The 26,024-nt window shown below is 36.2% G+C and overlaps 3 protein-coding genes across 6 annotated transcripts; all 3 read left to right on the top strand.

Moving 5' to 3' along the window:
- Positions 1 to 2,630: 2,630 nt before the first annotated feature.
- LOC143468121 (ORM1-like protein 3) lies at positions 2,631 to 3,917 on the top strand. The gene has a single exon (XM_076965120.1). It carries the CDS (start codon positions 2,696 to 2,698, stop codon positions 3,155 to 3,157), a length of 462 nt encoding a protein of 153 aa, XP_076821235.1. The 5' UTR covers positions 2,631 to 2,695; the 3' UTR covers positions 3,158 to 3,917.
- A 6,684-nt stretch (positions 3,918 to 10,601) lies between these two features.
- On the top strand, positions 10,602 to 18,245 carry LOC143468673 (monocarboxylate transporter 12-like). Its single transcript, XM_076966008.1, has 8 exons — positions 10,602 to 11,189; positions 11,988 to 12,131; positions 12,309 to 12,489; positions 12,593 to 12,781; positions 12,981 to 13,234; positions 15,091 to 15,218; positions 15,377 to 15,605; positions 16,255 to 18,245. Exons 1-8 carry the CDS (start codon positions 10,949 to 10,951, stop codon positions 16,419 to 16,421), a joined length of 1,533 nt encoding a protein of 510 aa, XP_076822123.1. The 5' UTR covers positions 10,602 to 10,948; the 3' UTR covers positions 16,422 to 18,245.
- Positions 18,246 to 19,492: 1,247 nt separating this feature from the next.
- On the top strand, positions 19,493 to 24,741 carry LOC143468120 (11-beta-hydroxysteroid dehydrogenase 1-like). Of its 4 annotated transcripts, none has more exons than XM_076965119.1 (6): positions 19,493 to 20,758; positions 22,540 to 22,670; positions 22,874 to 22,985; positions 23,067 to 23,258; positions 23,497 to 23,634; positions 23,770 to 24,741. In XM_076965119.1, the coding sequence occupies exons 2-6, from the start codon at positions 22,620 to 22,622 to the stop codon at positions 23,973 to 23,975; spliced, it is 699 nt and encodes a 232-aa protein (XP_076821234.1). In that variant the 5' UTR covers positions 19,493 to 20,758; positions 22,540 to 22,619; the 3' UTR covers positions 23,976 to 24,741. The 4 variants fall into 4 exon arrangements, with proteins under 4 accessions (XP_076821234.1, XP_076821231.1, XP_076821233.1 ...); XM_076965116.1 differs by lacking the exon at positions 19,493 to 20,758 and adding an exon at positions 20,821 to 20,974; XM_076965118.1 differs by lacking the exon at positions 19,493 to 20,758 and adding an exon at positions 20,832 to 21,050.
- The last annotated feature ends 1,283 nt before the right edge of the window (positions 24,742 to 26,024 follow it).

The raw sequence follows: 26,024 nt of genomic DNA on the forward strand, positions 1-26,024 counted from the left end.
AACGATAATGGATTTGTTTTGCTAAAAAACTGGTGTCCTTTATGAAGTCACAAATATCATTGTGACTTCATAAAGTTTCTTTATGGCTTCCAATTAGCGCCTTGCTGATGATGGGCTTTACCAAGAAACAGCGCTGTCGAATGCTACATCTCCTTTGTGGTTTTGTATTAAACTTGTATAAACATCGTTTTGTCAACGAAAGATGGCGCAAAACGCCGGCTGCCCCGATTGACAAACGACGTATTAACAAAAACCGCTAGAAGACTAGTTTGAGCTACCACTTACACACTCGCTGATTAATTGAATAAGTAGGAATAATAAAACTAATGATGAACGATTTCATTTGCGTAAATACTGAGACAGATAAGGTCTGGATTCAACATTGAAAAGGTCCGCATTCGGACCGGGGTCCGCTAGTTGAGTAGCCCTGGTCTAGGGCTAGGCTATAATATGACTGCGTTCTTAATCATATGCCATACTGCAATATTGTAATTCGTGAAGTTGTTGCAAAATTGTGTTTCGGACTGCAGAGTTTGGCTGTTTTTTTGCAAGATCTTGCGAGCGTCATACAGCCAAAAGTGACAAATGAGTTGAAAATCGGGTTCACATTTAAGGTCTGTGTCCATGTCAATGAGTGCAAAATTCCGCATTACCCTCAAGTACGCCACTGTATCTCAGAAAAACAATTATGAGTGCGCCTATGCCAAACTATGTATACGGTGATAACTTTTCTACGGTGATTACAAAATTATACTTGTATATTTTCGTAGTCTATACCCGACGGCAGACGTCATGGTCGTAAAGGACAAGAGAAACAAGCAGGTAGGCCTGTCGTGTAATTTAAAAAATAAGTTAGATACGGAAGTGTGAGGTACAAAAACCAAGTGCTGCAAACATGTGGCCCACCAGGTTTTCTGTACACGATAATAATGCTTCATCTGATTGACAGGAAGGTCAAGTGTACTTCTCGGGTAGCAATGATGTCGATGAATATCGGCGAACAGGTAAAACTTTAATTAAAGAAATAAACCAGAACTGATAATCGTAAAGTAATGTAAAGTATTTTGGAAAAAGGTTGACAACGCAAAGGTATATAAAAGCACGTAATCAATGAAAGAATGTAAATTAAGGAGGAAAACAAGAACTTAAAGGAAAATATCCGAAACGTGGGGCTTACCGCCACAATCACAAAATAATCGGGATGCAATAATAAAAATAAAATCGTCAATGATGTAATCATGTTAATGAAAGCTTGACCAAAAATAGGCATACTTTGCAGTGACTAGTAGTTTTGGTAATTAACATACTGAAAAACACATTGTGGACGTGTTAAATTACCGTACCAAAATGTTGGGCACCTCGGCTGTACGTAAGTTATTCTTTATTTATCTACAGTATTCCTTAAACATATCAGTTTAACACCATATGTTTGGTGCGTAAAAATACAGTTGCGTCGACATCCTAGAGCTTAGGCAAGAACGTTTATCTCAAAAAGTTTGTACAAACTATGCGATACTTTGATAAAACAATGTGAAATCATAGGCCACCATAAACTCGTAATTACCACTGTTTTGAGATTTCTATTGCTTTTCTACCTTTGCTTTAGCTACCGACATCTTATAGTTTAATTTTTGTGGTTTGACACAATTCTAGCCTCAGCAAATAACACAATGGCGTTGTGAAAAAGTGGAGTTGTTTGAGGTCGTGGATACGTCGTGTTCCCACTGTTCCGCAGCTTATGCTTCATAAGACCACAGTAGATATTACAAATTGTTACAAAAAGAACCGCAGATTCATTTGTTACTTGCGGATTTTCGGAGAAAAGCACCGAAGTTGCGCGGAGGATTTATGCTCCAGGTTTTGTAAATATTTGAAAGTAAATAGAAAGTGTTACTATAATTTCGTACAAAATCATTCATTGCATAACGATTTTGGCCGAATTTTTGGTTTCTCAATTAAGGTAAACAAACGTTGTTGAGAGAGCTGAAAAGCTAAGTCGAGAGCTCTTAACATTTACATTTGCAACTGTGCTTTTGACTAGGCTACCGCTGCCTACGATCTTTACTTACATGCTGGAAATCATACGTATTTAAATGTAAGTGACCCAATGATAGCCACAACGATTATGGAAAGCTTGAGGAAAATAAAAACCTGGGAATCTTTATTTTGCAGACAAGCATTAGGCCTATATTACATTTTTCTTCTTGTGGTTTATTGTTACCAATGTTAGGTCACAAAAATGACTTTTGGGATGATTTTAGTTGATCGCAAGTTGTTAAGAAATTTTAAAGTCTGCCCAACACCCCTGCTTTACTGTATATCTTAAATATTAGGAGACTAAGTTACAGAACAACACCATTGAGATAGCAACACAAAAACTTAAGGTTTTTAAATAATCCATCATAATAACATCAACAATGCATTTTATGTGCACAGATGCTATTAACCTGTGTTCATCATGAACACCTTATTGGTTTTACCCACAGTTGTGCTGTATATAATATTTATAAGTAAATAAATTTATTTATATATATATATGCATATATGAGCTTGCAAAAAGTAATATATTTTATTTGGCAGCTTCCTATTAAATAAGTATTATTATTTGGGCCAAAAATATTTATACTGACATTATTTTTTCTCCATTTAGCTCTTCTAGTGGTTGTTGTAATCAATAGTATAAAAGCAAATTACAATGCATACTGGAACTACTAATCAGGTTGCCAATCCGAACACTGTTGTATGGAATAGTCCTGGAATCTGGATAACATATTTGTTAACTACTGGTTTTATGCATTTAATACTTCTTAGTATGCCTTGGTTTACAACCTCAGTGTCTTGGACGTTAACAAATGTCCTACATGGCGTGTGCATGTATTTCTTCCTGCACACCATTAAGGGCACACCTTTTGAAACTTCAGATCAAGGAAAGTATCGTTACTCCACTCATTGGGAACAAATCGACTCTGGAACACAATTTACAGCTGCACGCAAATTCTTTATGACAACGCCTATTGTATTGTACATTTTAGCCAGCTTCTACAGCATGTATGACTTCACCCACTTTGTTGTAAACACTTTGGTTTTACTTTTGTCGTTGTTGCCCAAGCTACCACAGCTTCATGGTGTCCGGATTTTCGGAATTAATAAGTACTGAAGGCTTCTGCTTCAATGTAAATTCTTGCGATTCGGGCGAAACATTAAGATATGGAAGAGGTTTTAGTTGCACGTTTTATTCTTCCAATTCTACCTGATTTTCTTATAAACTACTGAAATTTTTATCATCTGTTTGTTCACGTATTTTGACAGTGTAGATTTAGTACAAAGCATTAAGCATACCAGTGGCTGAACTGTGAAAGAATGATATATTTTATTTATATTCAATGAACTGTCTTGGAATGTGTGGATTTTTTTTTCAGCTGTTGTACCAGACCCATGTGTTTATAAGTGCCAGCATGGTGCCTAATCCCTCACTCACATTTGACAAAAGTTATGATTTTATATCAGTGGGTTTTTTGGAATTTTCTAGATTGGCATGATTAATGAATTCAACTATGAATAGCATTTTTGGTTTCAATCAATGTACTGGTATCTAAAAGTCAAAAATGCAAAATTAAACTGTTTGCTATTTGCTGTACAGTTACTGCGTCAGCTTTATAACAAAAATACCGTGATCTGTGCAGTACCATCAGCCGCAGCATGGTTGATGTCATCTTTGTTGTATCATGTAGTTTACTTTTAATAGAACTTTACAAGCATTTCACCACATCACACAAATCCTAAACTGTTTATAGCTATTAATGCAAGTATATAAGTTGATTTCCTTAGCAGATTAGTATGAAAAACCATGATTCAATGCTACTTCAAAGTGTTATATTGAATTATGTTTTTGTGGTGATTACAAGCAGACACAATGACTTCTGTGTGATAAAGATGCTGTTGGTCAATATAGTTCAGGTTTTTGAAGTCTTCAGTAACTTCTGTAGGTCTGTATTGCTTTTTTCATATCCCCAAATATAGATTATTATTCAAGCTGCTAAGTAAACGCACAGTACGTAAATGTAGAGAGCATGTACATTTATATAGCAGTATACAATTTGCTGTTAATTTCTCGTTACACAATTCACACAACACAGCTTCACATCTTGGGAATATTCTGTAAATTTTTTGATTTAATACTTTCTGACGTATTTAATTTATTGTTTATGAAATGCACACTATTACTATTGTTCATCGTAGCTTGTTGGTGTACTTGTAATCATGTATTGGTTTGACATATGAAGTCTTGTTGTGTTTGTGGCCCTAGGTGGCCGACTCCATAATGTTGCGTATTCTTCTTTAGCACAGAAATCAAACATAGTTAAAAGCAAATTCCAACTTGTATTACCAGCAATCCGAGAAAAAAACTGTTGAACAGAAACCAAATGATTGCGACTGTCGAAACGCCTCCACACATATTTAAATAGCAAAAAGCAGACAAGCAATCAATAAAAGAATGCAGCAAGTATGTGTTAATTAATGAAAACGCGTGTGCTAGTCTCAGCAAAAATGTATAACTTATGAGGTAAGAACATAAGGAACATGATGAAGCGGTACTACAAGAAAACGTGGCGATGTCGACACACTCCTTTACGTTTACTCCAACCTTTACCTAACTCTGAGTCGCTAAATCTCATTATAGACTCAGTTTTTCTCTACCAGGTCTGGTCTATCTGTTATGCATCAACTGTAGTGAGATAAAAAGTTTAATATTAAAGCATAGTCGGTGTTTATTGCAAAAGTGATAAAATGGTAATGTATGAACAAAAATGCATATTTGTTTTTAATCAATGAACAATAAGCTAACTTAATGTTTATAATCAAACATATTCAATGTAAAATCCTTCAACAACGGTCAAATATCAGCCATAAAGGGGCATTTTATTGATGTCCAAGAATGAGTGGCAAAAGCATCGCCAGGCTTAATTGACCTACAATTAACAGCTAGCATGACAGCATCCCACCTCCCTTATTATCTGCATTTTATCCTGATGATGACTGCTCCCCCCTTTCTCGTCACTCAGATCACCGAGCTTTTCGGGGAAGCGATCTAGGTGGCTGTATAGAAAATGAAGCTTGATGCTCATGTTAATACCAATATCCTGTAAATTAGTCACAATCCTTTTGTAGTAGGAAGCTTTCGTATTTCCCAAAAAAATTGACAACTTTCACAAAAGCACTCCAAGCACAGGATTATTTTTCATTCATGGAAGTTGAAAAGTTAGGATCATTTATAAGTTTTCTGATCTGAGGGCCATCAAAATGCCAGCTTTTAATTTTCTATTGTTGATACCAGGAATATGGTGCAAATATATCTAAAACAGCCACCATCTTGTTAAGTGCTTTAACAAATTGTTTTATAATATCCAGCTTGATATGAACATAAGGTAAAACTATTTTAAATCTTCTTGAACATTTTTAACGCCAGGTACAAATTTTTCTCTCACAGGCCACTCTTGTTTTATCCAGTGATATGGGCCCTAGCTCTGCTATTCCACAACCACAAAAAGCATGAGGACTTGGTATAACCGCACTGCAGCCCAAGTAGAAACCCAACACAAACAATCCAGTTGTGTTGATAGTATGAATTTTTTTCTAGAACAAATTTAATTTCAACATACTATTCTTTGAGAGTTGTTGAGTGCCTTAGAGCAATAGATCAAAAAGCGTTACCATTATGCAGAAGAACACATTTCAAGCTTCTTTTACAGCTGTCAATAAAAAGTTGACAATCGTTAAGATTATATTATGAGACGCCGACCTTTTTTCAGAAAAAGATCTCATTTTCCTGTGCTTCCTCTACTTCATTGAAAAAAGAAGATTCTAGTTGTGGTAAACCTTCAAACACAGGAACAGAAAATTTTTCACTGTGTGGAACTGGCCTGATTGCCAAGCATAAGTTTGGATATGTCACGCAATTTCTATTTTTCCCATTGATATCTTTAATTTTCAGTGCCCAGAATTAGCAGTTGTTGCAGTGGTCTTTTGGTTCTCGCCATACCACTGGAACTGCAAACTTTTTTTTGCAGCTCTTTATCAATTGCCATAAGTGTTCAACGCAAGGTTTAAACACGATATGAGGTGCCCAAGGCTTGTCTTAATCATCCAGCATTACTTAGAAGTGAGCAAGATGCACGCCTTACAAAATCTCTGATTGCATCAAACAACGTAGTGTAGCCGTATAATCGATATTATGATGTCACCAATAGCCAATTGTTAATTAAGGTATGTAACAGAGAGCATATCATCTTGGATTCGTGACGTCATACAGAAGTCAAAGAGCTTAGCTAATTTGTTCATTTTGGCCATCACACGAAACGAAATTTTTAAATAACTGAAAAAGTTGACCTGATAGAGAAAAATGGACTGCATTTTTTAAATAAGCGGCCGAAATTTAGTTCAGAACAGCTCTAAAACCCTGGACATCAAAAATTATATTGGCCAGTGTAATAGGTGGGAAGCGTCATTGACAACCTATGCGCAACTGTGTGAGCATGGAAATAAACATTAAACACTTAACATGATACATATAAATGATACTCGTATATCATCACGAACGCATTTAAGAGTAACAAGAGGAATCGAATATTTGTTTTGAACAGATTGAGGTGTTGTTCGTTCCCGGATGGTTGTCGCTAATAGCGAATGAGGCCTAGTTAGGTTATGGTGAGAATTGCTTGGTGAGCGACGTCTTCAAAAGAGTTGTAAGTGGCTTCATTGTCGGCCGACGCTTGACTGCGAAGGCTTTGTCGTCCACCCGTTCGCATGGTGTGCTTTATTGAGAGAAGTATAGTGTCTCGTAAATGTGGTTTGTAGATTCTGCAAGCGAAGTCCGCCAACAGGGGAGAGGCATCCTCTTCCGTGATTGTGCTTAGCAAAGTTGGTGGAAAGTTTGTTGCAAGTTTGTTTGTTGCACTTTGATTACGAGTTGCAGCACAGAGTGACAGTAGGTCAACGCAGTCCGACAAAAAACTTGAGCAATTCGTCCACGTGTATGGTGTTATGGAGCGTGAAAGGAGTTCTACTAGTAACTAGGCGGTAGATCTGTCCTGCGTCTTTTAAAAACTGGAGCATAATGTCCTTGCCTGACGGCACGACGTAGGGGCAGATATGTCCCTCAATGAAAGGGAAAACGAGTGTTTTAACATGAATTCGGCAAAATCCATCTTGGTAGGAGTAGTACACAGCTTGTCGGAAATCTGGTTGAAGCGTTTGCTGTGTATGTGATACCTCCTGTCTTTCCGTTGCCACGTTAAACTCCTGGTTGGTTCTTGAAACTATGGTAAACTCAAAATATGGTCCCAGCCGGTTAATAGAGACAAATTTCAGTGATCCAATAATATATATTGATATTGAATATCGATATATTTTGATTCTCGACGAAACGGTTGCTGTTTTTAGTACAGCACAGAATAAAGCTGCATTCGATAGACTGTAAATTACAGACTCTCATATCAAACTGACCATATGAGAACTAACGCATTGAGCGCTGTAATGCGAATGACGTTATTCAGAAGCAATCAAAACTGAGTCGTGTATACAAAACACGGCCAAAATATAGTACAGCGCTTGTTGCTAAACACACGAAATAGAACACAAATAGCATTATAATATCATGAGATCTGCACGTAGGAATAAGGGCTAATTATGACAATTAGCACATTATAATGAAGCATAGCTAAGCGGTCCCGCTAACAGTTACGAAATTGATCCCCGCAGTACGTAGCGCCCGACCTGGTCACTATCTTGTATCACCAGAAAACCAAATGTTTAAAGCTATTTTTACGGCTTCTTGTCAACCTACGATGACCACCGTCATTCTGGCAGAATCCTAGCAGGATCATACAACCCAAAGCACCAAAAGGGCAACTCGACGCGGCACGGCCGTGTTACAAGCGTGTTACACGCTGCGTGTAGCAAAGCAACATGCTTGAATTAAGGCATCCATACCAGGTAGTCAAGCATGAACTACAGCGAAGTAATGTAAAATATAAAGCATAGAATCGGTAAACAAAATAAAAAAGCATAATCTAACTCGGAGTAAATTTCTTTTAAGGTAAGTAAATTTCTGTTAATTTTAGCAAATAAAAAACTGGAAACACCGAGTTAGATTTCTCAGCAGAAACGATTGAAATTTTTGGTTCAAATCACTGCATTTCTATCGCGTCGCGTTTGGATCGTCATGTTGGAGTACCATTTACAGTAATTAGCTCAAAAGTACTACTAATTACGGCCAATTGGGACAAGAAAATTAAATATAATCGTAAAGGTGAGTAAATTTCTGTTAATATTAGCTAATAAAAATGGATGGAGTGTTGTTAGAGTTGTTAGAGTACTAGTTAGGTTTATCTAAATTTTGTTTTAATTGCAAAGTTAAGCAGTTTTTGTTTTGTTTATCGATTGTATTCCTTATATTTTACATTATTCGCTGTAGTTCATGCTTGACTACCTGGTATGGATGCTTAATTCACGCATGCTGCTTTTCTACACGTTTGTGCAGGGAAGTGCCGCGCCACGTTGCCCTTTTGTTGTGTTGGTTTCTATGATCCTGCTAGAGTTCTGCCAGAATGACCGAAAGGTTTTTGTATTAGAACAAAAATAGTTTACAAGAAATGTTTTATCATAGGTGCTGTACACTTTCTCAAAAATACCAATAACCAAGAACGTAAGCAATACTACTGCTTATAAGGTGTCCGTTGAGTTGCAATCACCATGGCTAGCATAGACCATTCATCTGTTGATTTTAGTGATTCACTCGGTTAACTCTGCTCGCTGATAGAAGTGCGAGCTTCCATACATGAAGGTGATGGCAGTTAAAATGTTCGACGTGAAAAACGCTGCGAGTCGTAGCAGGTCTAACGAGTGAAACAATGTTTAGACGACGGGAGATACATATAGCTAGAGCTCACACATTCTGCAAGAAATGGTGTAATGGTATTAGGAAATACCACCCAGGCCACTGCAAACATATAATCTAAAACTAACCGAAATCGTTCTTCTAAATCTAACCTAAGTCGAACTTGAATTGAACCGTTGACAGCTAAAATCTACTTTTTGCGTATAACCATTGTCCTAACTTCAACTTTAATCCTAAGCTTTTAACTTTAACCCTATCTTTAACAACGGGCTGTGTGGCAGATTTACAGTGAAATAACCACTTTCTGCAGTCTATGAAAGATGAGAAACAGAGAAATCATGCACTGAGAAAACGAAAAGAAGAAAACTGCAACAAAGTACCAGTGCTTATCATACATCACCATAATCTATAAATAAAGAAGTCAGAGCCGATTGCTCCCATGAAGTAATGCTTTTTGCCCTCATCATCCGATGTTTGCTGTTGAAGTATGTCATTTCAGTTTAAACCTCTAAATTTCGCAAATATTTACTTCACTTCATCGTACTTCATTAACTAAGACGTCGTCGACAATACTTGCTTTGCTTACATAGCAATACGTTTACTTTAAACAACAGAAATTAAGATTTTGTTAAACGTGAAACTAAATCCAAAAGCTGTGTTTAAAAGGTATAGCTAGGAAAAAGGGTGTTTGTACTTTTAGTTTACTGCATTTACCGCCCATTTTTTCCACTTTATGTTTGCTGATGAAATTGTTATTTTATCACGCTATAATGGTTACTGCCTAGCACAAACAATAACCAAAATTAAACAATACAATTTATTCTTAAATTTAATATAGGCTATACTTAAAATAAAAGCACTTTTTGGTATAAGGTTATAGCAATATTAGTGAGGGTTAACGATTAACGACGAAAAATACTTTGAACCAACGATGTTATGCACAGACAATTTAGAAGAAGCCACTAAACCATTAAAATATTAAATTGACTACAAGTGTTGCGGTTAACCTTGGCTCACACTACGATTTATGTATTGATTAATTCTACTGGAGGTATACATAACATATTAATTCACACACTGGTAGTTATTACCAGTAGTCGAGTAAATATACTGTATGTTAAGTAACTGCGTAGACTTTGCATTTGTAGTGCCTTCTGAAAGTGGCAGCAGCAAGCGACGCGCTACAGTATTATGCTTTTATATTGCTATATTTTTATTATGCTATTTATAATAACATGTCATTTCAGTCACTAATGGTTATTTTATAATCTACAGATTAGAGCTCGCAAATGCTAGACTATTGTTACATTTAGGTAAATCTAACATTGTCCGAGGATAAAATTGCTTACGCCTTATAGAGTGTACATCTTTTTAAATCAAACTGATATATACATATATAGGCTACTCATTTTTATAACACTTTTTGAATTAGAATTAAGAGTGCTTTTGATTTTGACAAGTTCGGTTGCTATTAATGTTTACACACAAAGGGGCTTATGTGATAATCGCTGAGGTCTAGCTGTCATACATATTCACACCATCCTTGTGCGAGGAAACAAAAGCGTCAGCTGATTGTCAAAGAAAAAACAAAATCCTTTTTTCGTTGCCATGCCTCTGTTAAGCATGAGAAATATGGAGCTTGCCAAACGTCAATAGAGTGTGTTACCCGCGGCCAATATCTGCGTTAAAAGCCCAATTTAAGCAAAATGCAGCTGCAATGGATTTACACGTATTTGTCAAATGAGCATGTTATCGGGCATATACGAGGTACAGGTGCTTTTGGGGTAAAAACATTGTGCAACTAGCTATAGTTAAAAACAGACAACTAGCAAGTGCAAAGTTCACCGCGATTGTTTTTCGGATTTATTATGGTTACGTGTAACTGGTGTTACGTTGCGTCTGAGATAGTACAAGTAAAATTATAGAAATTATTTTACTGAAATTTCACCATTCCATCGAGATTTATTCTTTTACTTCTTTCTATTTATTTACTCTTTTACAGTTATAATTACAAGTATTAATTGTAGCATCGTATGCCACAGCCAGGTTAGAATGGCTTCATCTTTAAGAATCAGCAAAAGGCGAGCGAGTCAACTCATGCAACTCCAAGACCCACCTGACGGCGGCTGGGCCTGGGTGGTTGTGATTGGAGCGACATTTGCAATGACTCAGCTTCAGTCATTGATGAGATGTTATTCAGTATTTTACTTACCTCTCATAGACGAATTCAGTGCGGGTTATTCTCAAGTGTCCGCGCTAACAGCGATGGGTCAGCTTGGTGTTGGAGTGGCAGGTAAGGAGACTTTGGGAACGTATCATACTTTAATCAACATCAATATGGCAAATGACAAGGATTGACTTCGTATTTTCAGTGTCTTACAGGGTGCTCAGTAAACTGCAATCGTCCAGCTATAATCAATACCAGATGAACACTTGGTCGTATCGTTAGCTCAAAGGGTCATAATGTGTCTAATAATTTTGATGTGCCTTTGTTTGTTACTTTTCTCATCAAGCAGATTTCACTACCAATTGCTTAGCAACATATTAACAAAGCATAAATGAGCGTCTAAATGTTTGAAAATACAACTTGTTGATTCGATAATAACCAGCTTTACTCTCAAAACAGAGAGAACCACGCTAAACTAAACTGGCTTTGACAAGTTTTGTGTGAGCTCTGACAAACCAGCATCCTACATTTAATTGTGGTATTATTCTCTTTAATTCTCATAGTATGCTCTTAGGAAAGAAACAATCACGAAAGTGGTGCCACTCGATTGGTTGACCGTATTTTCCTACCAATCGCCCGATTGATATGTATATTCCAGTTTTAACCGGCTACAACCAGACCGTATCGCCCCTTTTAAAAGTTTGCCGTTGATAAAGGCGTTTACGTTACTAAACCAAATTCGTAATATTTGTCCAAGTATAATTTTCAATGCTCGATATTGCCTCGTAAAATACCACAGGGTAGCCTATACAGGCATATAAAAACAAAAAATCGTCTGTGTTTCGAGTGGAGAAATTGCAAGGCACTCCTTATTGCCAATATTGAGCTACATTTTGCAATTAAGTCGTTTTATTTGCTTTTCAGGTCTGGTGTTACCGCCTTTGGTTACCAAGATCGATTATCGGCAATGCGTCATGGGAGCTGGTTTCATTGCAGCTGCATGTGCGTTTTTGTCGTCTTTCGCAACGCAACTTTGGCAAATTCTATTACTCACTGGTGTCATTTGCGGTATATATTACAGCTTACTTTGCACTATGGTTAATTGCAGTATACTTGCAATAAATGGTCGGAATTGTTTTGCCTGTTTTTCTTTTTTGTTTATCTGTTACACAGTTTTATTTTTTTTGCTCACTTTCGAATTGACGTAAGAGCTTTTTATATTTCTTCTTAACTTTCTTTGTACAGGATTATGCATTGGAGTATCATTATCAGGTTCAATGGTAGTGGTGACACGTTATTTTTATAAAATGCGCAACCGAGCAACCCAAGTTTGTTGTGGTGTGGCTTCGATTGGTGTTCTGCTTTCGTCTCCCTTGTATCAGATTCTCATTGATACTTACACGTGGCGCGGCGCGGCGCGTTTCAGGTACGGATTTCATTTAAAGAAATGTTGTCAAAACTGCAAACTTTCAAACTAAGATTTAGCCTGTTGCCAAATTTCTGTATGAAAGCAAATCATGTAAATGAAGTGGTTGTGTGCAGATTATTGGCGGCATTTTTCTTCAGCTGGTATTGGTTGGAACCGTATTGCGGCCGATTGTATTGCGGGAAGATTTTACCAAAGAGATTCTGACAAAATACAAATTATCTTTGGCGAATCAAACGAAACTTGGGAAGACCCTGGACAGTAACAACAACAACGCCCCCTACGAGATTGTGTGAGACATAAAATATGCATTTCAAATATTTTCATCAGTTTTTGCTATGTAGTTTTACACAAATTAGCAATTTATTGCAGTTTTAGTAATTTGTATCTTAAGCTAAGGTTAAAAAACGCACATAACGCGTCTGCAAAGCTGAGCAAGCAAATTCTACATTGATTAACTAGGTATAATGGTGCTGTAAAATGAATTTCAGGCACAACAACGAAACAAACTTCATTGGTGATGATACCACGAGTACTGCGTCGACTTGTGATCTCGGCGAACAGATGAGTAGTGGCCTACAACAGCGCGACAAAACCTACTTTGCACAAATAAAGAAACAAATCGAAAAGGTCCATTTGGACATTTTCTTTAACCCGGCATTCTACGTTTACGTGCTTTGCTGGACATCTTATTCGATCGCATATCACTTGGTTCCAACATATTTAATACCTTTGGGTAAACAAGGTACGCAACTTTTGGTAAAATGTTGCCTAAAGATCGAAAGTTACAACTTATAGTTTTAAACTCTTAGAGTTTCCTTTATGTTTATGAGATGAAAATAGAGTAGCCTAAGCATTAAGTTAGGCAACCAACGAGCAATATTAAAAGGTGGAAATGCGTAGTAGGAACAGCCTTACTATGTACTTTTTTGCCATACCTGTTTGGCAATAAAATTCAACGTTAAGATACACATTTTTACCGAATTGTCTATAAATAATTGCAGTATACTGTAACAGCATTTTTCTCAGCAGCATAGATGGTCAATAATTTGATTAACCAATAGAAGCAGTCAAAATAACAGGTTGGTCTAGACTCTAGAGCTCTTGGCTGAATATGTTCTACCAAAATACTAATTTGGGCCAAGAATAATGTCGCTATTTTAATGAGAGCCGCACATTAACTAACGCATTAATTAGACATCGCACATGACCAGACAATCAGCAAATCAGGTATTTTTAAGGTTGTATAGCTTTTTGTACATGCGAGTAAAACGATTTTGACGAAGCAGGTCAGTACTCAATACTCTGTGACACGTGGTTCCAGGATAATACGTTTTGTTTTAGTCAATTTGTATCCTCCAGAGTTTTGTCTGCAACTCTTTCTTGATTATCAAAAATACGACTGGTCGACGTTATAGTGTTCACGTTTGACAAAGAAAACATGTAACTGGGTCGCAATAGCAATTCGCTTACATCGGCACCGATTTTTTTGCCTCGTAGAGTTACTCCGCTTGTTAATGACAGCATTGTATTTGTGTATGTAAAGTAGGCTATCTGCATCATTTTTACTTAATACGGTGAAGTATGTAGGGCTGTACTGTTGTTACAGTACACTGTACTAAGTACGGTATTAGTATTTTATGGTATTACTTTAAACTCTACTGACGTAATTAGCACATGAGAAGTAACAATCAATTTTGTAGTCCCGTGAATAGAAACTGGATACAATACAAGCGCTGTTGTTATTAGTCTGCAGTTATTGTAATGAAAACTGAATTTTCAAAATGGAAATGTTTAGCATGCGAAGAAATCTTTTATTTTAAATGTTTTATAAGTTTTATAAAGCTTTCTGTTTCAATTGAATACTTGATAGCTTCTAAGCTGACTCAATCCTTCTCTAAATAAAAGTGAATTTTTGCCATAATTATGCTTAGACCATAGTGAGTCGTCTACAATCGCAGTTCGCGTATTTTGGGACTTTTTTCAATATTCTTTTTAAGGTGCCGATATAGGCAAATCTATATACTTTATTTAAAACAGTTAAAAAGCGTATTTTTGCTTTGGTTAACTGCAATTTATATTTTGCTATTGATTAATAATTATTTTACAAAATGGCTTTAATTTTTCTTTTCGTTGAAAGTGAACAACTGAACATACACTCAAAAGTTAACTTAAATTAAATCGATGAGACTAACGTCGTCGTGGATAACTAATAAAGTACATTTAATAAGCATAGAATGAATAATAACACAATACACAAGCATAAAAAAGAGCAAGTGTAGTTTTCCTGCCATCGCCCCTTTTCCGAGTCCAGACCATACAGTATACCAAAATTGTTTTTCAAAACAATTTTTTTAAAACTTTTATTGCGTAAAAATAGCAAGGGATAAATTCGTTTTAAAAACATAAATAAAGAAGATTTTCTTGCAAGATAAATCAATTTGGCCGTTTTGCAGTTTTTACACTTGCGCTTAAGTTCCCACAAAAATTATCTTCAAAACCTTTGTTTGAATATAGGTATTGCCCACGGTTAACCAGCTTTATTCTTACAACATTTACAATTTGCTACGCATAATTCTGTTTATTACGTCTTTCGCTTAGTGGCGGAACTGTCAGAAATAGAAGCCTCTACCCTGGTATCTGCCATTATGTGTGGAGAGCTTATAACAAGGCTTTTCTACGGTATTTTGTTCGATAAGTTCTCTCAGCAGCGTCGAGTTCTATATTGTGTACGTAAAGCATCAGCTTAGTATCTCTTATGTTTTTATATTATTTTATGTTTGCTACTGTGTATTGCACTCATTTTTGTAAGACATTTTTTAATCTCACTTGCAAAGGTTTTTACTTGATTTCAATGCTAGATATTTGCATTTGTATTTTCGTGTAGGCTTTTATGAAAATCTTACTCGGAGGAGCGTTGTGTTTAATTCCTTTCCTTAAATCCTATGTTGGCATGCTAGTAGGATCAGGATTACTGGGCGTGGTCGGTGGAGGAATGGATGGCATTTACACTGTATTTGCTGTTGAGTTGTTTGGAATTCAAAAAACACCTGCCTTATTCGGCTTTGGCAATGTCTTCATATATGGAATATTAGCTGGCATAACTGTTGCACTGGGTAAGTTACATCATACCTTTTTCAGAAACCTTTTAAATGCCCCGGTGATCCCAGCATTGTTGTTATGACTAGAGTCACATTTTCCATGACATAACTTGACTCCAGTCAATGTCTAAAATGACTTGAGTCAAACGATGACATTTGTGACAAACGGCAGAGTTTTAGGTAAAAAATTGTATTTTTTTAAAAGTATTACACTTCTTTGAAAAAAATTGTCAATTAAACTAATTTTAAAACAGCTATAACGCTATGAATTACGACAACCAATTTGACGCTACCTGTAGTGTGACGTCAGAAATGTTTTTGATGTTAAGGGCATTATTTACATGACTAGAATCGAGTCACAACTTGAATTGATTCGAGTCAGAAAAATTACTTGGTTATACTTACACAACCATGGGTCCCAGACCACAGCCTTGAGCAACTCGTTTTGCTGACAAAAGATTTGCATAATTAAAAATCATTAAAAGTAAAATGTATTGCTGATGAATAGGCTATTGATGATTTCAGGCTTTTTGCTTTAGAAGGCGAGCTTGAAAAAGCTATAAGTTACTATAACTATGCAATAACATGACTATTATAGATAATTTTCTGTTAAATTATAATCAAATTCTAATTATACTCAAGTTATGCAACTATGCTCACTCAGGTAACTGTGTAGACGCCACAGGTAACTTGTCTAGTGTATTTTACATTGGTGGCGCATCTGGTTTGCTGTCATTTGGTTTGGCTTTGTGGATGGGAAGAATTATGGCACACCAACGACAGAAAGCGAAGGATGCGGAAATGGAAGAGAAAAACTTGGCAAATTTATGAAAAAATACGATTTTTAATTTTGAGAATTTACGTTATTTTTATTATTTTGCGTCATTTGTTACAAATGACATTTGTTTGCGTAAATTTGGGCAGTGAATTAAGTTACTCATTAATGCAACATTTTATCGATTTGAATATGGCCAAACAATGTTTCAATTTTTAAACAAAGTAACCTACATTGGTATTAATATATCTTTAATATGTTAAATTAATTGTTTTATTAGTTTAATCGTATTGCAATCAGAATTTTTAACGCTTTCGTATTTTCTTGAAATAAAGTTTCGCTTTTGTAGTTATTAGTAGGGCGATTATTTTTTGACTTGTCAAAAAAAGTCAAAAATTGGTCAAAATTTATAGCGTTAGGTCAAAAATTGTCAAAATTGTTTACAAAGTCAAAATTGTCACCTGATTCGTCTACTTTCCGCCCAATGGCAGGAAGTATGCCTTTCTTACCCTAGGGCCTAGAGTAAGATATATGCCTTAGGAATGGGGAGAATTTTACTTCGGCACAAGTATGGTTTGTGAACCGCATTCGTCTATTTTTCCGCCCATTAAAATGGACCTGCTTTCAGCAATGGGGTTTCCCACAAACCATATTTCTGCCGAAGTAAACATTTCCCCATTCCAAAGGCATATATCTTACTCTAGGGTAAGAAAGGCATACTTTCAACCATTAGGATGGGAAAAAATTCCCGTACTCTCGATCATTTTAATGGGCGGAAAGTAGACAAATGGGGTGAAAATGTTTACAAACTGCATTGTCGTGGTGTCGTGAAGGTTGCACTGTCAGTGAACTTTTCATTTTACATTTTACACCTCGTAGCCTACTTTATACTGTTGTAAATGGCCCATTGTCTACTTATTGTGAATCATAAACAATTAAGTGAAATAATTAGGTTGATATGGTGTGATGCTCAACACACCTTAAAACGTGTAAAATTTTTGGTAGGTCCTAAGTCATTTTGCGGCAGCTGTAGGTTAGGTGCATCTCTTGCTTCGGTTTTGCTTTAGATACTTCATGTATCACTTCATTTTTCAAAGCTAGCCTATAATTTAAAGTGGTAATAAATTTTGCTCATTATTCAGACGGCGAAAAGAGAATGTTTTTTATTTCACTGGAACAAATCGCAAGTTTGAAGCTATTTTTCACAATTTTTTGTTAACTAATTTGAGTATGATAACCAAAAAGCAAAACCCAACTTAAGTAGCAATAGCTTACTGCCCTACTACACTCAGACACTTCCTTCATAAATAATAATTTAAATATAACTTAAATCTTTCAATTAAACCAGTAAACCCTAAATAGCTAAAATCAACTTTTAGCTGATTAGGTGAATGGCAACTGGTTATTGAATTTGGAATATACCAGCACAGTATGTAGCAGTTAGGAGTCTGCCAATTTGAAAATTACCACTTTTCAAGTTGAAATCGCATACTTACTATTTTTCTGTATCCTAAATTAGTCAAAACTTCCCTTCAAAACCAAACCCTCATAGTTTACTGACTTGTGATGATAAAGGGATATTATAATATACAAATCGAATGCAATATAGTATTCTTATTTTCAGACATCTGCTTTACGAAACGTGACGTTAATGATAGATCACATTGCGTGCCGATGACTTCCTGTCTTTCGTTTTAAGTCGTGACATAACTGTCGTGCCTGCCTATCTTGCGTGAGTTATACACAGCTGTTCATTTTTCATTCAGTCTACTAAGATAATAGCTGTAACATGGACGTCTTTATGCTGTTGCTGTGCCAATGTTTTGTCAAAATGTAATTGTTCAAAGAAACTTCAATATAATCAGTATATACAGTTGTCATTCCTGTGTAACCATTGTTGAATTCAATTTGAAGAAGTTCAGTGTTAAGATAGACAACTTTGTTATCATCTTCACAAGACAATAAGCCGTCAAGGTGAACAATTAAATTTGAGGGTGAGAAAAGCAGACAACGACCTCATGAGACTCATATATGAACACCCGCAATAAACATTTCAACAAGTACTTATTGTAGTGGGTTGGGTCAACCTGTCAAGTTCAGGTGCCATATATCCACTTTTCGTTACAGACTAATCAAACACCAAAGTAAACTGCTCTAAAATCTAATGGTCAGATGAATGTAATATAAAGTAACAAGAGTTTTAGGGTGGAGACCAAAAACTCAACTTAAGTAGCCTACTGATCGAAAGTTAAAGTGCAACTCTTTACTTATGTCCACATCGAAAACCCAACTCAATAGAGTAGAGTGGCGATCTTCGCCCACAAATACCAGATATTTTGAGTCGCCGATTTTGATGACTTGAGTACCCACTGTCATGGATATGTCAAATAAATGCACAGAAAATAAACAATAAGTATTTAAAAAAAGTTGCTAAATTCATGTCAGAGAAGGTTTAATTCTACTGACTGATTCTATTTTTTAGTCGGACTACTTAGATCCATCATGTGGACTTGCAGGATAGCTGGGTTTTTATATAAAGCCATGTTAAGGATTGGTATTACAGGCTTGCTTTTGTAAAACAAAGGTATAACACAATGTCAAACTTCCATAAAAATATATGCCATATGTAAATTTGTAAAAAATCTGTAGGTTAGATACCCCTTGGATGCTAGACGTGTTGTACCATAGGTGTAGTCTACGAACGTTTCACTCTCATCGTCCCAAGCAGCACACCAATGTACTTTGTCATATCAGCAGTTAATAAACCATGCCGCGAACATGTCTGTAACCTAAAAGCATTGCTTTTTTCTGATGGTTATGTGCAATACACGATGGTACAATGTGTTTATCGGCCCAGTTTTTCTCGTGGTTATGATCTGTGTTTCAAACTAATACAACAATATACCTGGTTGTTGTCTTAATGACTAATCAAATGTGACCAATTCCATTGATTTTCACAGTACACCTGAAGAAGCAAGCTTATGCTTGCGAAAGCTTGTGTCGAAAAATATAAAGTTAAACTTAAAAGTGCCTAACTATATCCTGTTTCCAATTCCATTGTGTGAGTGTGCACCAATCGCGAGCGCGAGCCAATCAAAAATACAACTCAACTAAGTGGGCATCTAATTTAATTTTTGATTGGCTTTAAAGCTTGGCAGCTGATGGAGACTCAGAGGAGTAAGGCTTGATGTTCTAGTCTAAACTTTGGTGGGTTGGGTTTTTGACCTCCACCCTTAATCTTGCTCATTCTAGAAAAAACACACTTTATTTACTTTGTTCTTTTCTCGGCTTAACAAAAGAAACAAAATCTTGTCAGCGGGATTCAACTTGCAGAGGTCTGGTGTGATATCCATTATTTAAAGAAGTCATTCAACTGTTTTGTGCCTGTGAAGCTGCACAGCCTTTAAATTAATCGAATAGTTTAACAAAGCAAGATTTATGCACAGTAAATAAAATAAAGACAAAAATAAAAGTTTGTCTAAAATCTGGATCTAAAAAACTTCTCAACGTCAGGTATTAAACAACATGTTTTAATATGTTCTTCACTCCCAACGGTGTAACATGAATTGAGCCAGAAGGGCCTGCAGTGTATAGACAAGACATAATAAGAATAAAAATTTGTCTAAAACCTGGATCTAAAAAACTTCTCAGTGTCGGCTATTAAACAGCAATAACGATAAAATGGCATTATTAAAATACTATGTTATGGTACATAAAGGTGCCATCAAAACAGACATGATTTAGCACATTGTTAGAATGTTATCTTTGTAGAAGAACCGGATATCAACAACCTCGATCATTGTAAAGCCAAGTGGTTATGCCTGACGCAAGCCAGCCTGAATACCTATTAGTGAAATGATTTTGCCTCGCGTGAGATGATATTTTACTTTTTATGATGTTGATTTTTTGTCTTTCACCTTCGTGTTCCCCTGCCACATCCCTTTCTGTGTTAGTTTTTAATTGGACCCTTGTTTTCCTTGTCTTTTTACACCACACTTCGCAGTTTGTACCTGGCTCGTTTATTACTCCTGTTAGAGCAGATCACAGCTTTTCTTTTTGCTATAGTTTGAGTGCAGCATATTAATTATTATTACTTTAACAGCTCTGGCTTCTACATTTTTTTATCTATTTTAACTTTTAGTTTTTATTTATCTTTGATTATGATTATGTGTATTCTTTTCTATACCACAGACTGATGATGCTCGCTTCGGGTGACATATGAAAAAGCTGACTCTGGTTTTAATTTTAAATTTTACTCCGCAGCAAATAAAAATGGTCAAAAAATTTAGTTTTGCGTCATGTTTTGACTTAACTGTTTTGGAAAGTTTTTATGCCATTTCTCTTTTTGGAAATTATACCTTTCTATTTATTTAACCTGTTGGCCATCCCTGGAGTAAGTTATCAATACAACTCTGGTAAAGTTATAGCTGATGCTTATGCAATTCACACTATGCTAAAGATATACTGAGCCGTTGTTTTTGTTAGCATGTGTATAGCAGTTGTGGCATAAGCCTCTGAGGCATGATGTTTGTGAAGGCTGGGCTTGCTGTTTCAGTTGCTTTCATTGTATTGATGGTAATCCGAGGTGGCAAGAAAAGAGTAAACCCTGGTAACTCCATAAAGTTAATTTCGGTCATTCCTTCTCAGTTCTGTGACGCTACGGTAGTGAAACCCTTAGTTTTTATGTATGCACATACTAACTATATATATGTATATTCTATATATATGTACTGGGTATATATGGTTCCACGACATATGACCGCGGGAAAATGACCGTGAACAAACTCACCGGGGACAACTGAACGTGACGTAAATTGACCGCGAACAAACTGACTGTGATGTAAATTGACCGCGAACAAACTAACCGGGAACAGACTTACCGGAATGAAAATTGACCGGGAGGTAAATTGACCGTGCAAGTGCTGAATTATTGTGTTTAAGTTGATGGTAGTATATGATATGTAATGATACGTATGATACGTACAGCTTCAATCTGACAATTTACTTAACTAAAGTGTCCATTGTTATTGCAATGAGTCCATTGTTACAACATGAGATAGGCTACAACGCATTGTTTCATAATCTCATCAAACAACTCGTCTAGACCGGGAAAATGCATGTAACAATAGGAAATCTATGAATAAAGGTGAAAAACCCGTAGGGTCACCCTACACCCTACAAGGGGCCAAAAAACTCTACGAGTGGCAACCTTGACTGCAATACACATACTAAATTGGATAGTGACTAGATAGCGACTAGATAGTGAATTAGAATTTTGACCTTTTGACGGCCAATTTGTCGCCGGTTAATTTGATCGCCCCCCAATTTATCGACGGTTAATTTCATCGCCGGCCAATTTACGTCACGGTTAATTTGATCGCCGGCCAATTTGTTGCCGGTCAGTTGTCCACTACCAGTTGTCGCCGGTGAGTTTGTTCACGGTCACTTCTCGTGATCCCGGTATATATTTGATGTAATGTTTTCATGAATGGGTCAAATACGTTATGTCTATTCAAGTTACAATGTAATGTGTTCGGTTGAAAAAATAAGATATTTGTGTTACGTTAGTACTGAAACGTAATCAAAATGAATCGACTCAAGTCAAGTTACTATGTACTTTCTTTGCAAGGGAATCAAGCCAAGTCTTTGAAAATACCACCCTAAAATTTAGTTTGGCAGGCTTTTATTTTATGAAATCCCAACAATATTACTTACCGGTATCTCGAACTCTTGCAATGACTCGCTCCACTGAAAACTATAATTTTGCGCCAAAAAATGAGTTTTCAAGCACATTTTAGCTAAACTTATGCATGCATGCGACTAACTTTCGACATTTCTAGCCTTTATCAACCCATTAACAAAGCAAATCAATAAAGTATTTACCAGACTAATGTAATTAATACCACTTTCATCTTGTAAATCGTTTATATAATTAATTCATATCTAACTTTGTATTCATACAACTTCGTCCATTCATTTGAACATTGTGTTAAAACATACAAAAAAATCTCAGTTGGTTGTCCAAGTGCCTCCTGGTTAATTATTCAGAAATATACCAATTCAGTTTAATTGTTTTATACTTGCTATACTTAAAAGAAATACTGCACAGCAAAATTTGTTTCATAGTTAGATAATTAATTACCACCAAAATGGTATATAATTTTTCCTTCTTAGCTGATGTAAAAGCTTTGAGAGTCGTGATAACAGGCGCAAGCAGTGGAATTGGGGAAGAAATTTCCTATCAGTTAGCTGCAATGGGAGCAAAATTGCTAGTGACAGCCAGAAGAGAATCTAAATTAAAAAATGTATGGGCATTTTGCATACCTTTTGAAATAATTTAATTTTGATGACTCTGTATGATGATATGATGTAATTGATCAGTGCAATTAAGACAACATGCTGCAATGTGATAGTGCAATTAACACATAAATCGTTTAACATAATTATAAGACTGTAGCAAAATATTAAACCAAATTTTAACAAAAAGCCGTTCACTTTTTTCAACCAGGTTATTGAAAAGTGCAAAAACCTCGGATCACAGAATGCTATGTACATAGCTGCAAGCATGGACAGTTTGGAAAATGCCAGCCATGTTATTACAGAAGCCAAGGAAAAGCTTGGTTGGCAACATGCTTACATACTGCACAGTTAATTTTAGGATACTGTGCGTGAGAATTATAAGACTTTCGATTCTTGTTTAGGTGGAATTGATATGCTTATTTTGAATCACATCAACCCCTCACGTATGGGTGGATTTTGTGACAATCTTACTGCACAGGAAATTGAGTCCAAATTCGTTGCTAATGTTTTGGCAAATGTGCATATGACTGCCCTTGCCATGGAAAGTCTTAAAGCAAACTTGGGTCGAATTTTATATGTATCATCATTTGCAAGTATGACCTACTGCAATAATTGATTTTAATATACGAATGTAAATGTGTACAGTATTAGGAAGGTCAGAAAATTAAGGTCTCAAATATAGTTTGATGGCAAGAATTTTAAGGCTTTTCACAAGATTTTTAAATCTTAAAATAAGTACCAATACTCAAAACTGTGTTCAATATGTCTACACGTTATTAATTATGAGTAGTGTTGACAACAGATGAATTATTTCTATTCAAATTTTTTCAGGTGTGGGTGGTACGCCCTTCCTTCTGCCTTATGTGACTCACAAATCTGCCATGAACGGTTTTTTCCAAGGATTGCGTCAAGAGTTGAAGTACAATAACACAGATGTGTCTGTTTCCGTTTGCTTTCTCGGCTATATAGGTTTGTTTAAAATGAAAAATCGTATTGGCTATGTTTTAGGTTAGCATTACGTTATACTTTATAATATGTTTGAGTGAGCTCTTTTGCCAGGGCTGAGCATATCGCAAAATTAGTTGTTTCATTTTCCAAAACAAGGTACTGAGAAGGCCAAAGCTGTACAGAAGTCTTACACTGTAAAACCTTCTCCAGTCGATGAGTGCGCTAAAGAAATGATCCGCGGGGCAATGGCACGCGAAGATAATGTATATTATCCATCTGTGGTGTCTTGGGCAGCCAAATTACAAGGGCTTCTCCCGCAATACATGGAGTATATTGTTCGTTCTACCGTCATCCTTCCGTAGTTCGGATTTACGTTACATGATGCATCTATAGTGCTTTGCGTCAGAAAGGATAAAATTCTCTTTCCGTTTGAAAGTCGATTTGTACAGCGTTTTATGTATAATACTCGTAATTTCAACACATCAACTTGTGGAAAGTTACTTTTGATGTCATAGAAACGTAGACTATTCCACAAACCTTACTTTTGGCGCAAACAATAGGATAAGTGAAAGTGTAATGTAAAACGCGTCTCCAACAATATCAATAATATTATTACATGCTTGTGTAAGCTTCAGTTGAAATCGTATACCTATCTCGGTTTTTCGAAACAATGTTCCTTGAATTCCATTCACTTATGCGAAGTGATGCCACTTTCTGCACTAGTTACAGATGTTGGTATATTTAACTCTCTGTAATGAAAGCGGTAGTATTTCATTTAATATATTATTTTTTGTTATTCGTATATTATGTCGTTATTCATATTTATAGCTTACTAAACTATGTCTTCTGCTAAAGTTTCTTGGTAGAGCATGTCCATTCTTTGGGTTTTAGCGACGTTTAGCTGGCTTAGACAGTTTAAGCTGTTTCAAGCGTGCATCCATATTTGTTGAAGTATGCAGTCTTTTTAATAGTTGAAATAGAATATGAGGCAACTATAATTTTGCTGTATTTTATCAGTGATTCGTGTTGTAATGTAACTCAGCTGTTTATATTATGCAAAAGTTTTTTTGTGAATTATCTTCTGTAGAGATTGATCATGTAGTAATAATAATAAGAACGTCGGTTGCATTTCTAAAAGTTGTGCGTTTTTTAATCTCATCTGAAATCATTAAACTCTGTGAAATCTTAATGTGGACCGACTCGGCAAAGGAAGACGAAATTGTTCAACAACTGAGAAAGCTTTGTGATGAAAGAGGGCGAGAAATCGAGCCTTTGAAGTCGGCCAAATGGCTCCATCAGCTCGGTCTAGTTTACTTGAACAGGAGTCCAGACAAAATATGTTTACTACAATCCGCTGCACTCTTTAACGCATCGATTGTTAGGAATCCCGAAAACGTTGACGTGGTAAAAAACGATCTTGGACGGCTATGCAGTGAAGTGCTTCGGATATCAGATGCGGAGAAGTGCCACACAGATTTAGGTGTTATCTCTAAAGAGGTACGCAGGAAAGTGGAAGGTATGAGAGAGGCTGTGAGATTGCGGCTTAGCAGCTTCTGTCTTGGTGACGATAGCGGTGAATCTTACGAAACTGGCGTTACAGATTTCATTCAGGATTTGCAGAATAATATCACGAAAGATTTCAACAGCGTAATGAGATATTTGTCGGATGTATGCATCGATGTCTTAGGCAATGCGCCATGCGAATATTCTCATGTAGGTATGGGTTCACTAGCCCGAAAAGAAGTTACCCCGTTTTCTGATTTCGAAAGCATTATTGTTTTGAGTGACAGGGTCAAAGTGCAAAAAAATTACGAAGAAATTTTGGAATATTTTCGTTGGTTTACGATTATATTCCAAGTTGTACTGCTGAATTTAGGTGAGACTGTTATCCCTAGTGTGGCTGTTCCATCACTAAATAACTTTTTAGTTAAGGACGGTGACTGGTTTTTCGATTGCCACACGCCTAGGGGTATTTGTTTTGACGGACTGATGCCCCATGCTAGCAAAACACCGCTAGGAAGACAAAAGGAGACAGCGGCAAAACCTTGGAAAACTGAACTTATCAAACCACTTTCTGAAATGTTGGCGTATTTAAGTTCAGAAAGTGACTTGAAAAACGGATATCATCTTGCCGATATCCTAACTACAACATGCTACGTTTCGGGGAATGAAGATTTATGTGAAGAATTTAGGGATCAGGTCGTCTTATATCTTGAAGCTCAAGCTAGGAATCCTCACAGAATCGAGATATTGATCGACATGATTAAGGAAGATTTAGATTCGTTTGCTGTGTTTAACAATCTTTATGCAGCACACTCAAAGAACGCTATTAATGCCAAGAGAATGATATATCGGAGTTCTACAATATTTCTTTCTACCCTGGGTAAAATTCATCAAGTAAAAGGTGCGTC

The sequence above is a fragment of the Clavelina lepadiformis genome, chromosome 8 (genome assembly GCF_947623445.1).
Source record: "Clavelina lepadiformis chromosome 8, kaClaLepa1.1, whole genome shotgun sequence".
In the NCBI taxonomy this organism is placed as follows: Eukaryota; Metazoa; Chordata; class Ascidiacea; order Aplousobranchia; family Clavelinidae; genus Clavelina; species Clavelina lepadiformis.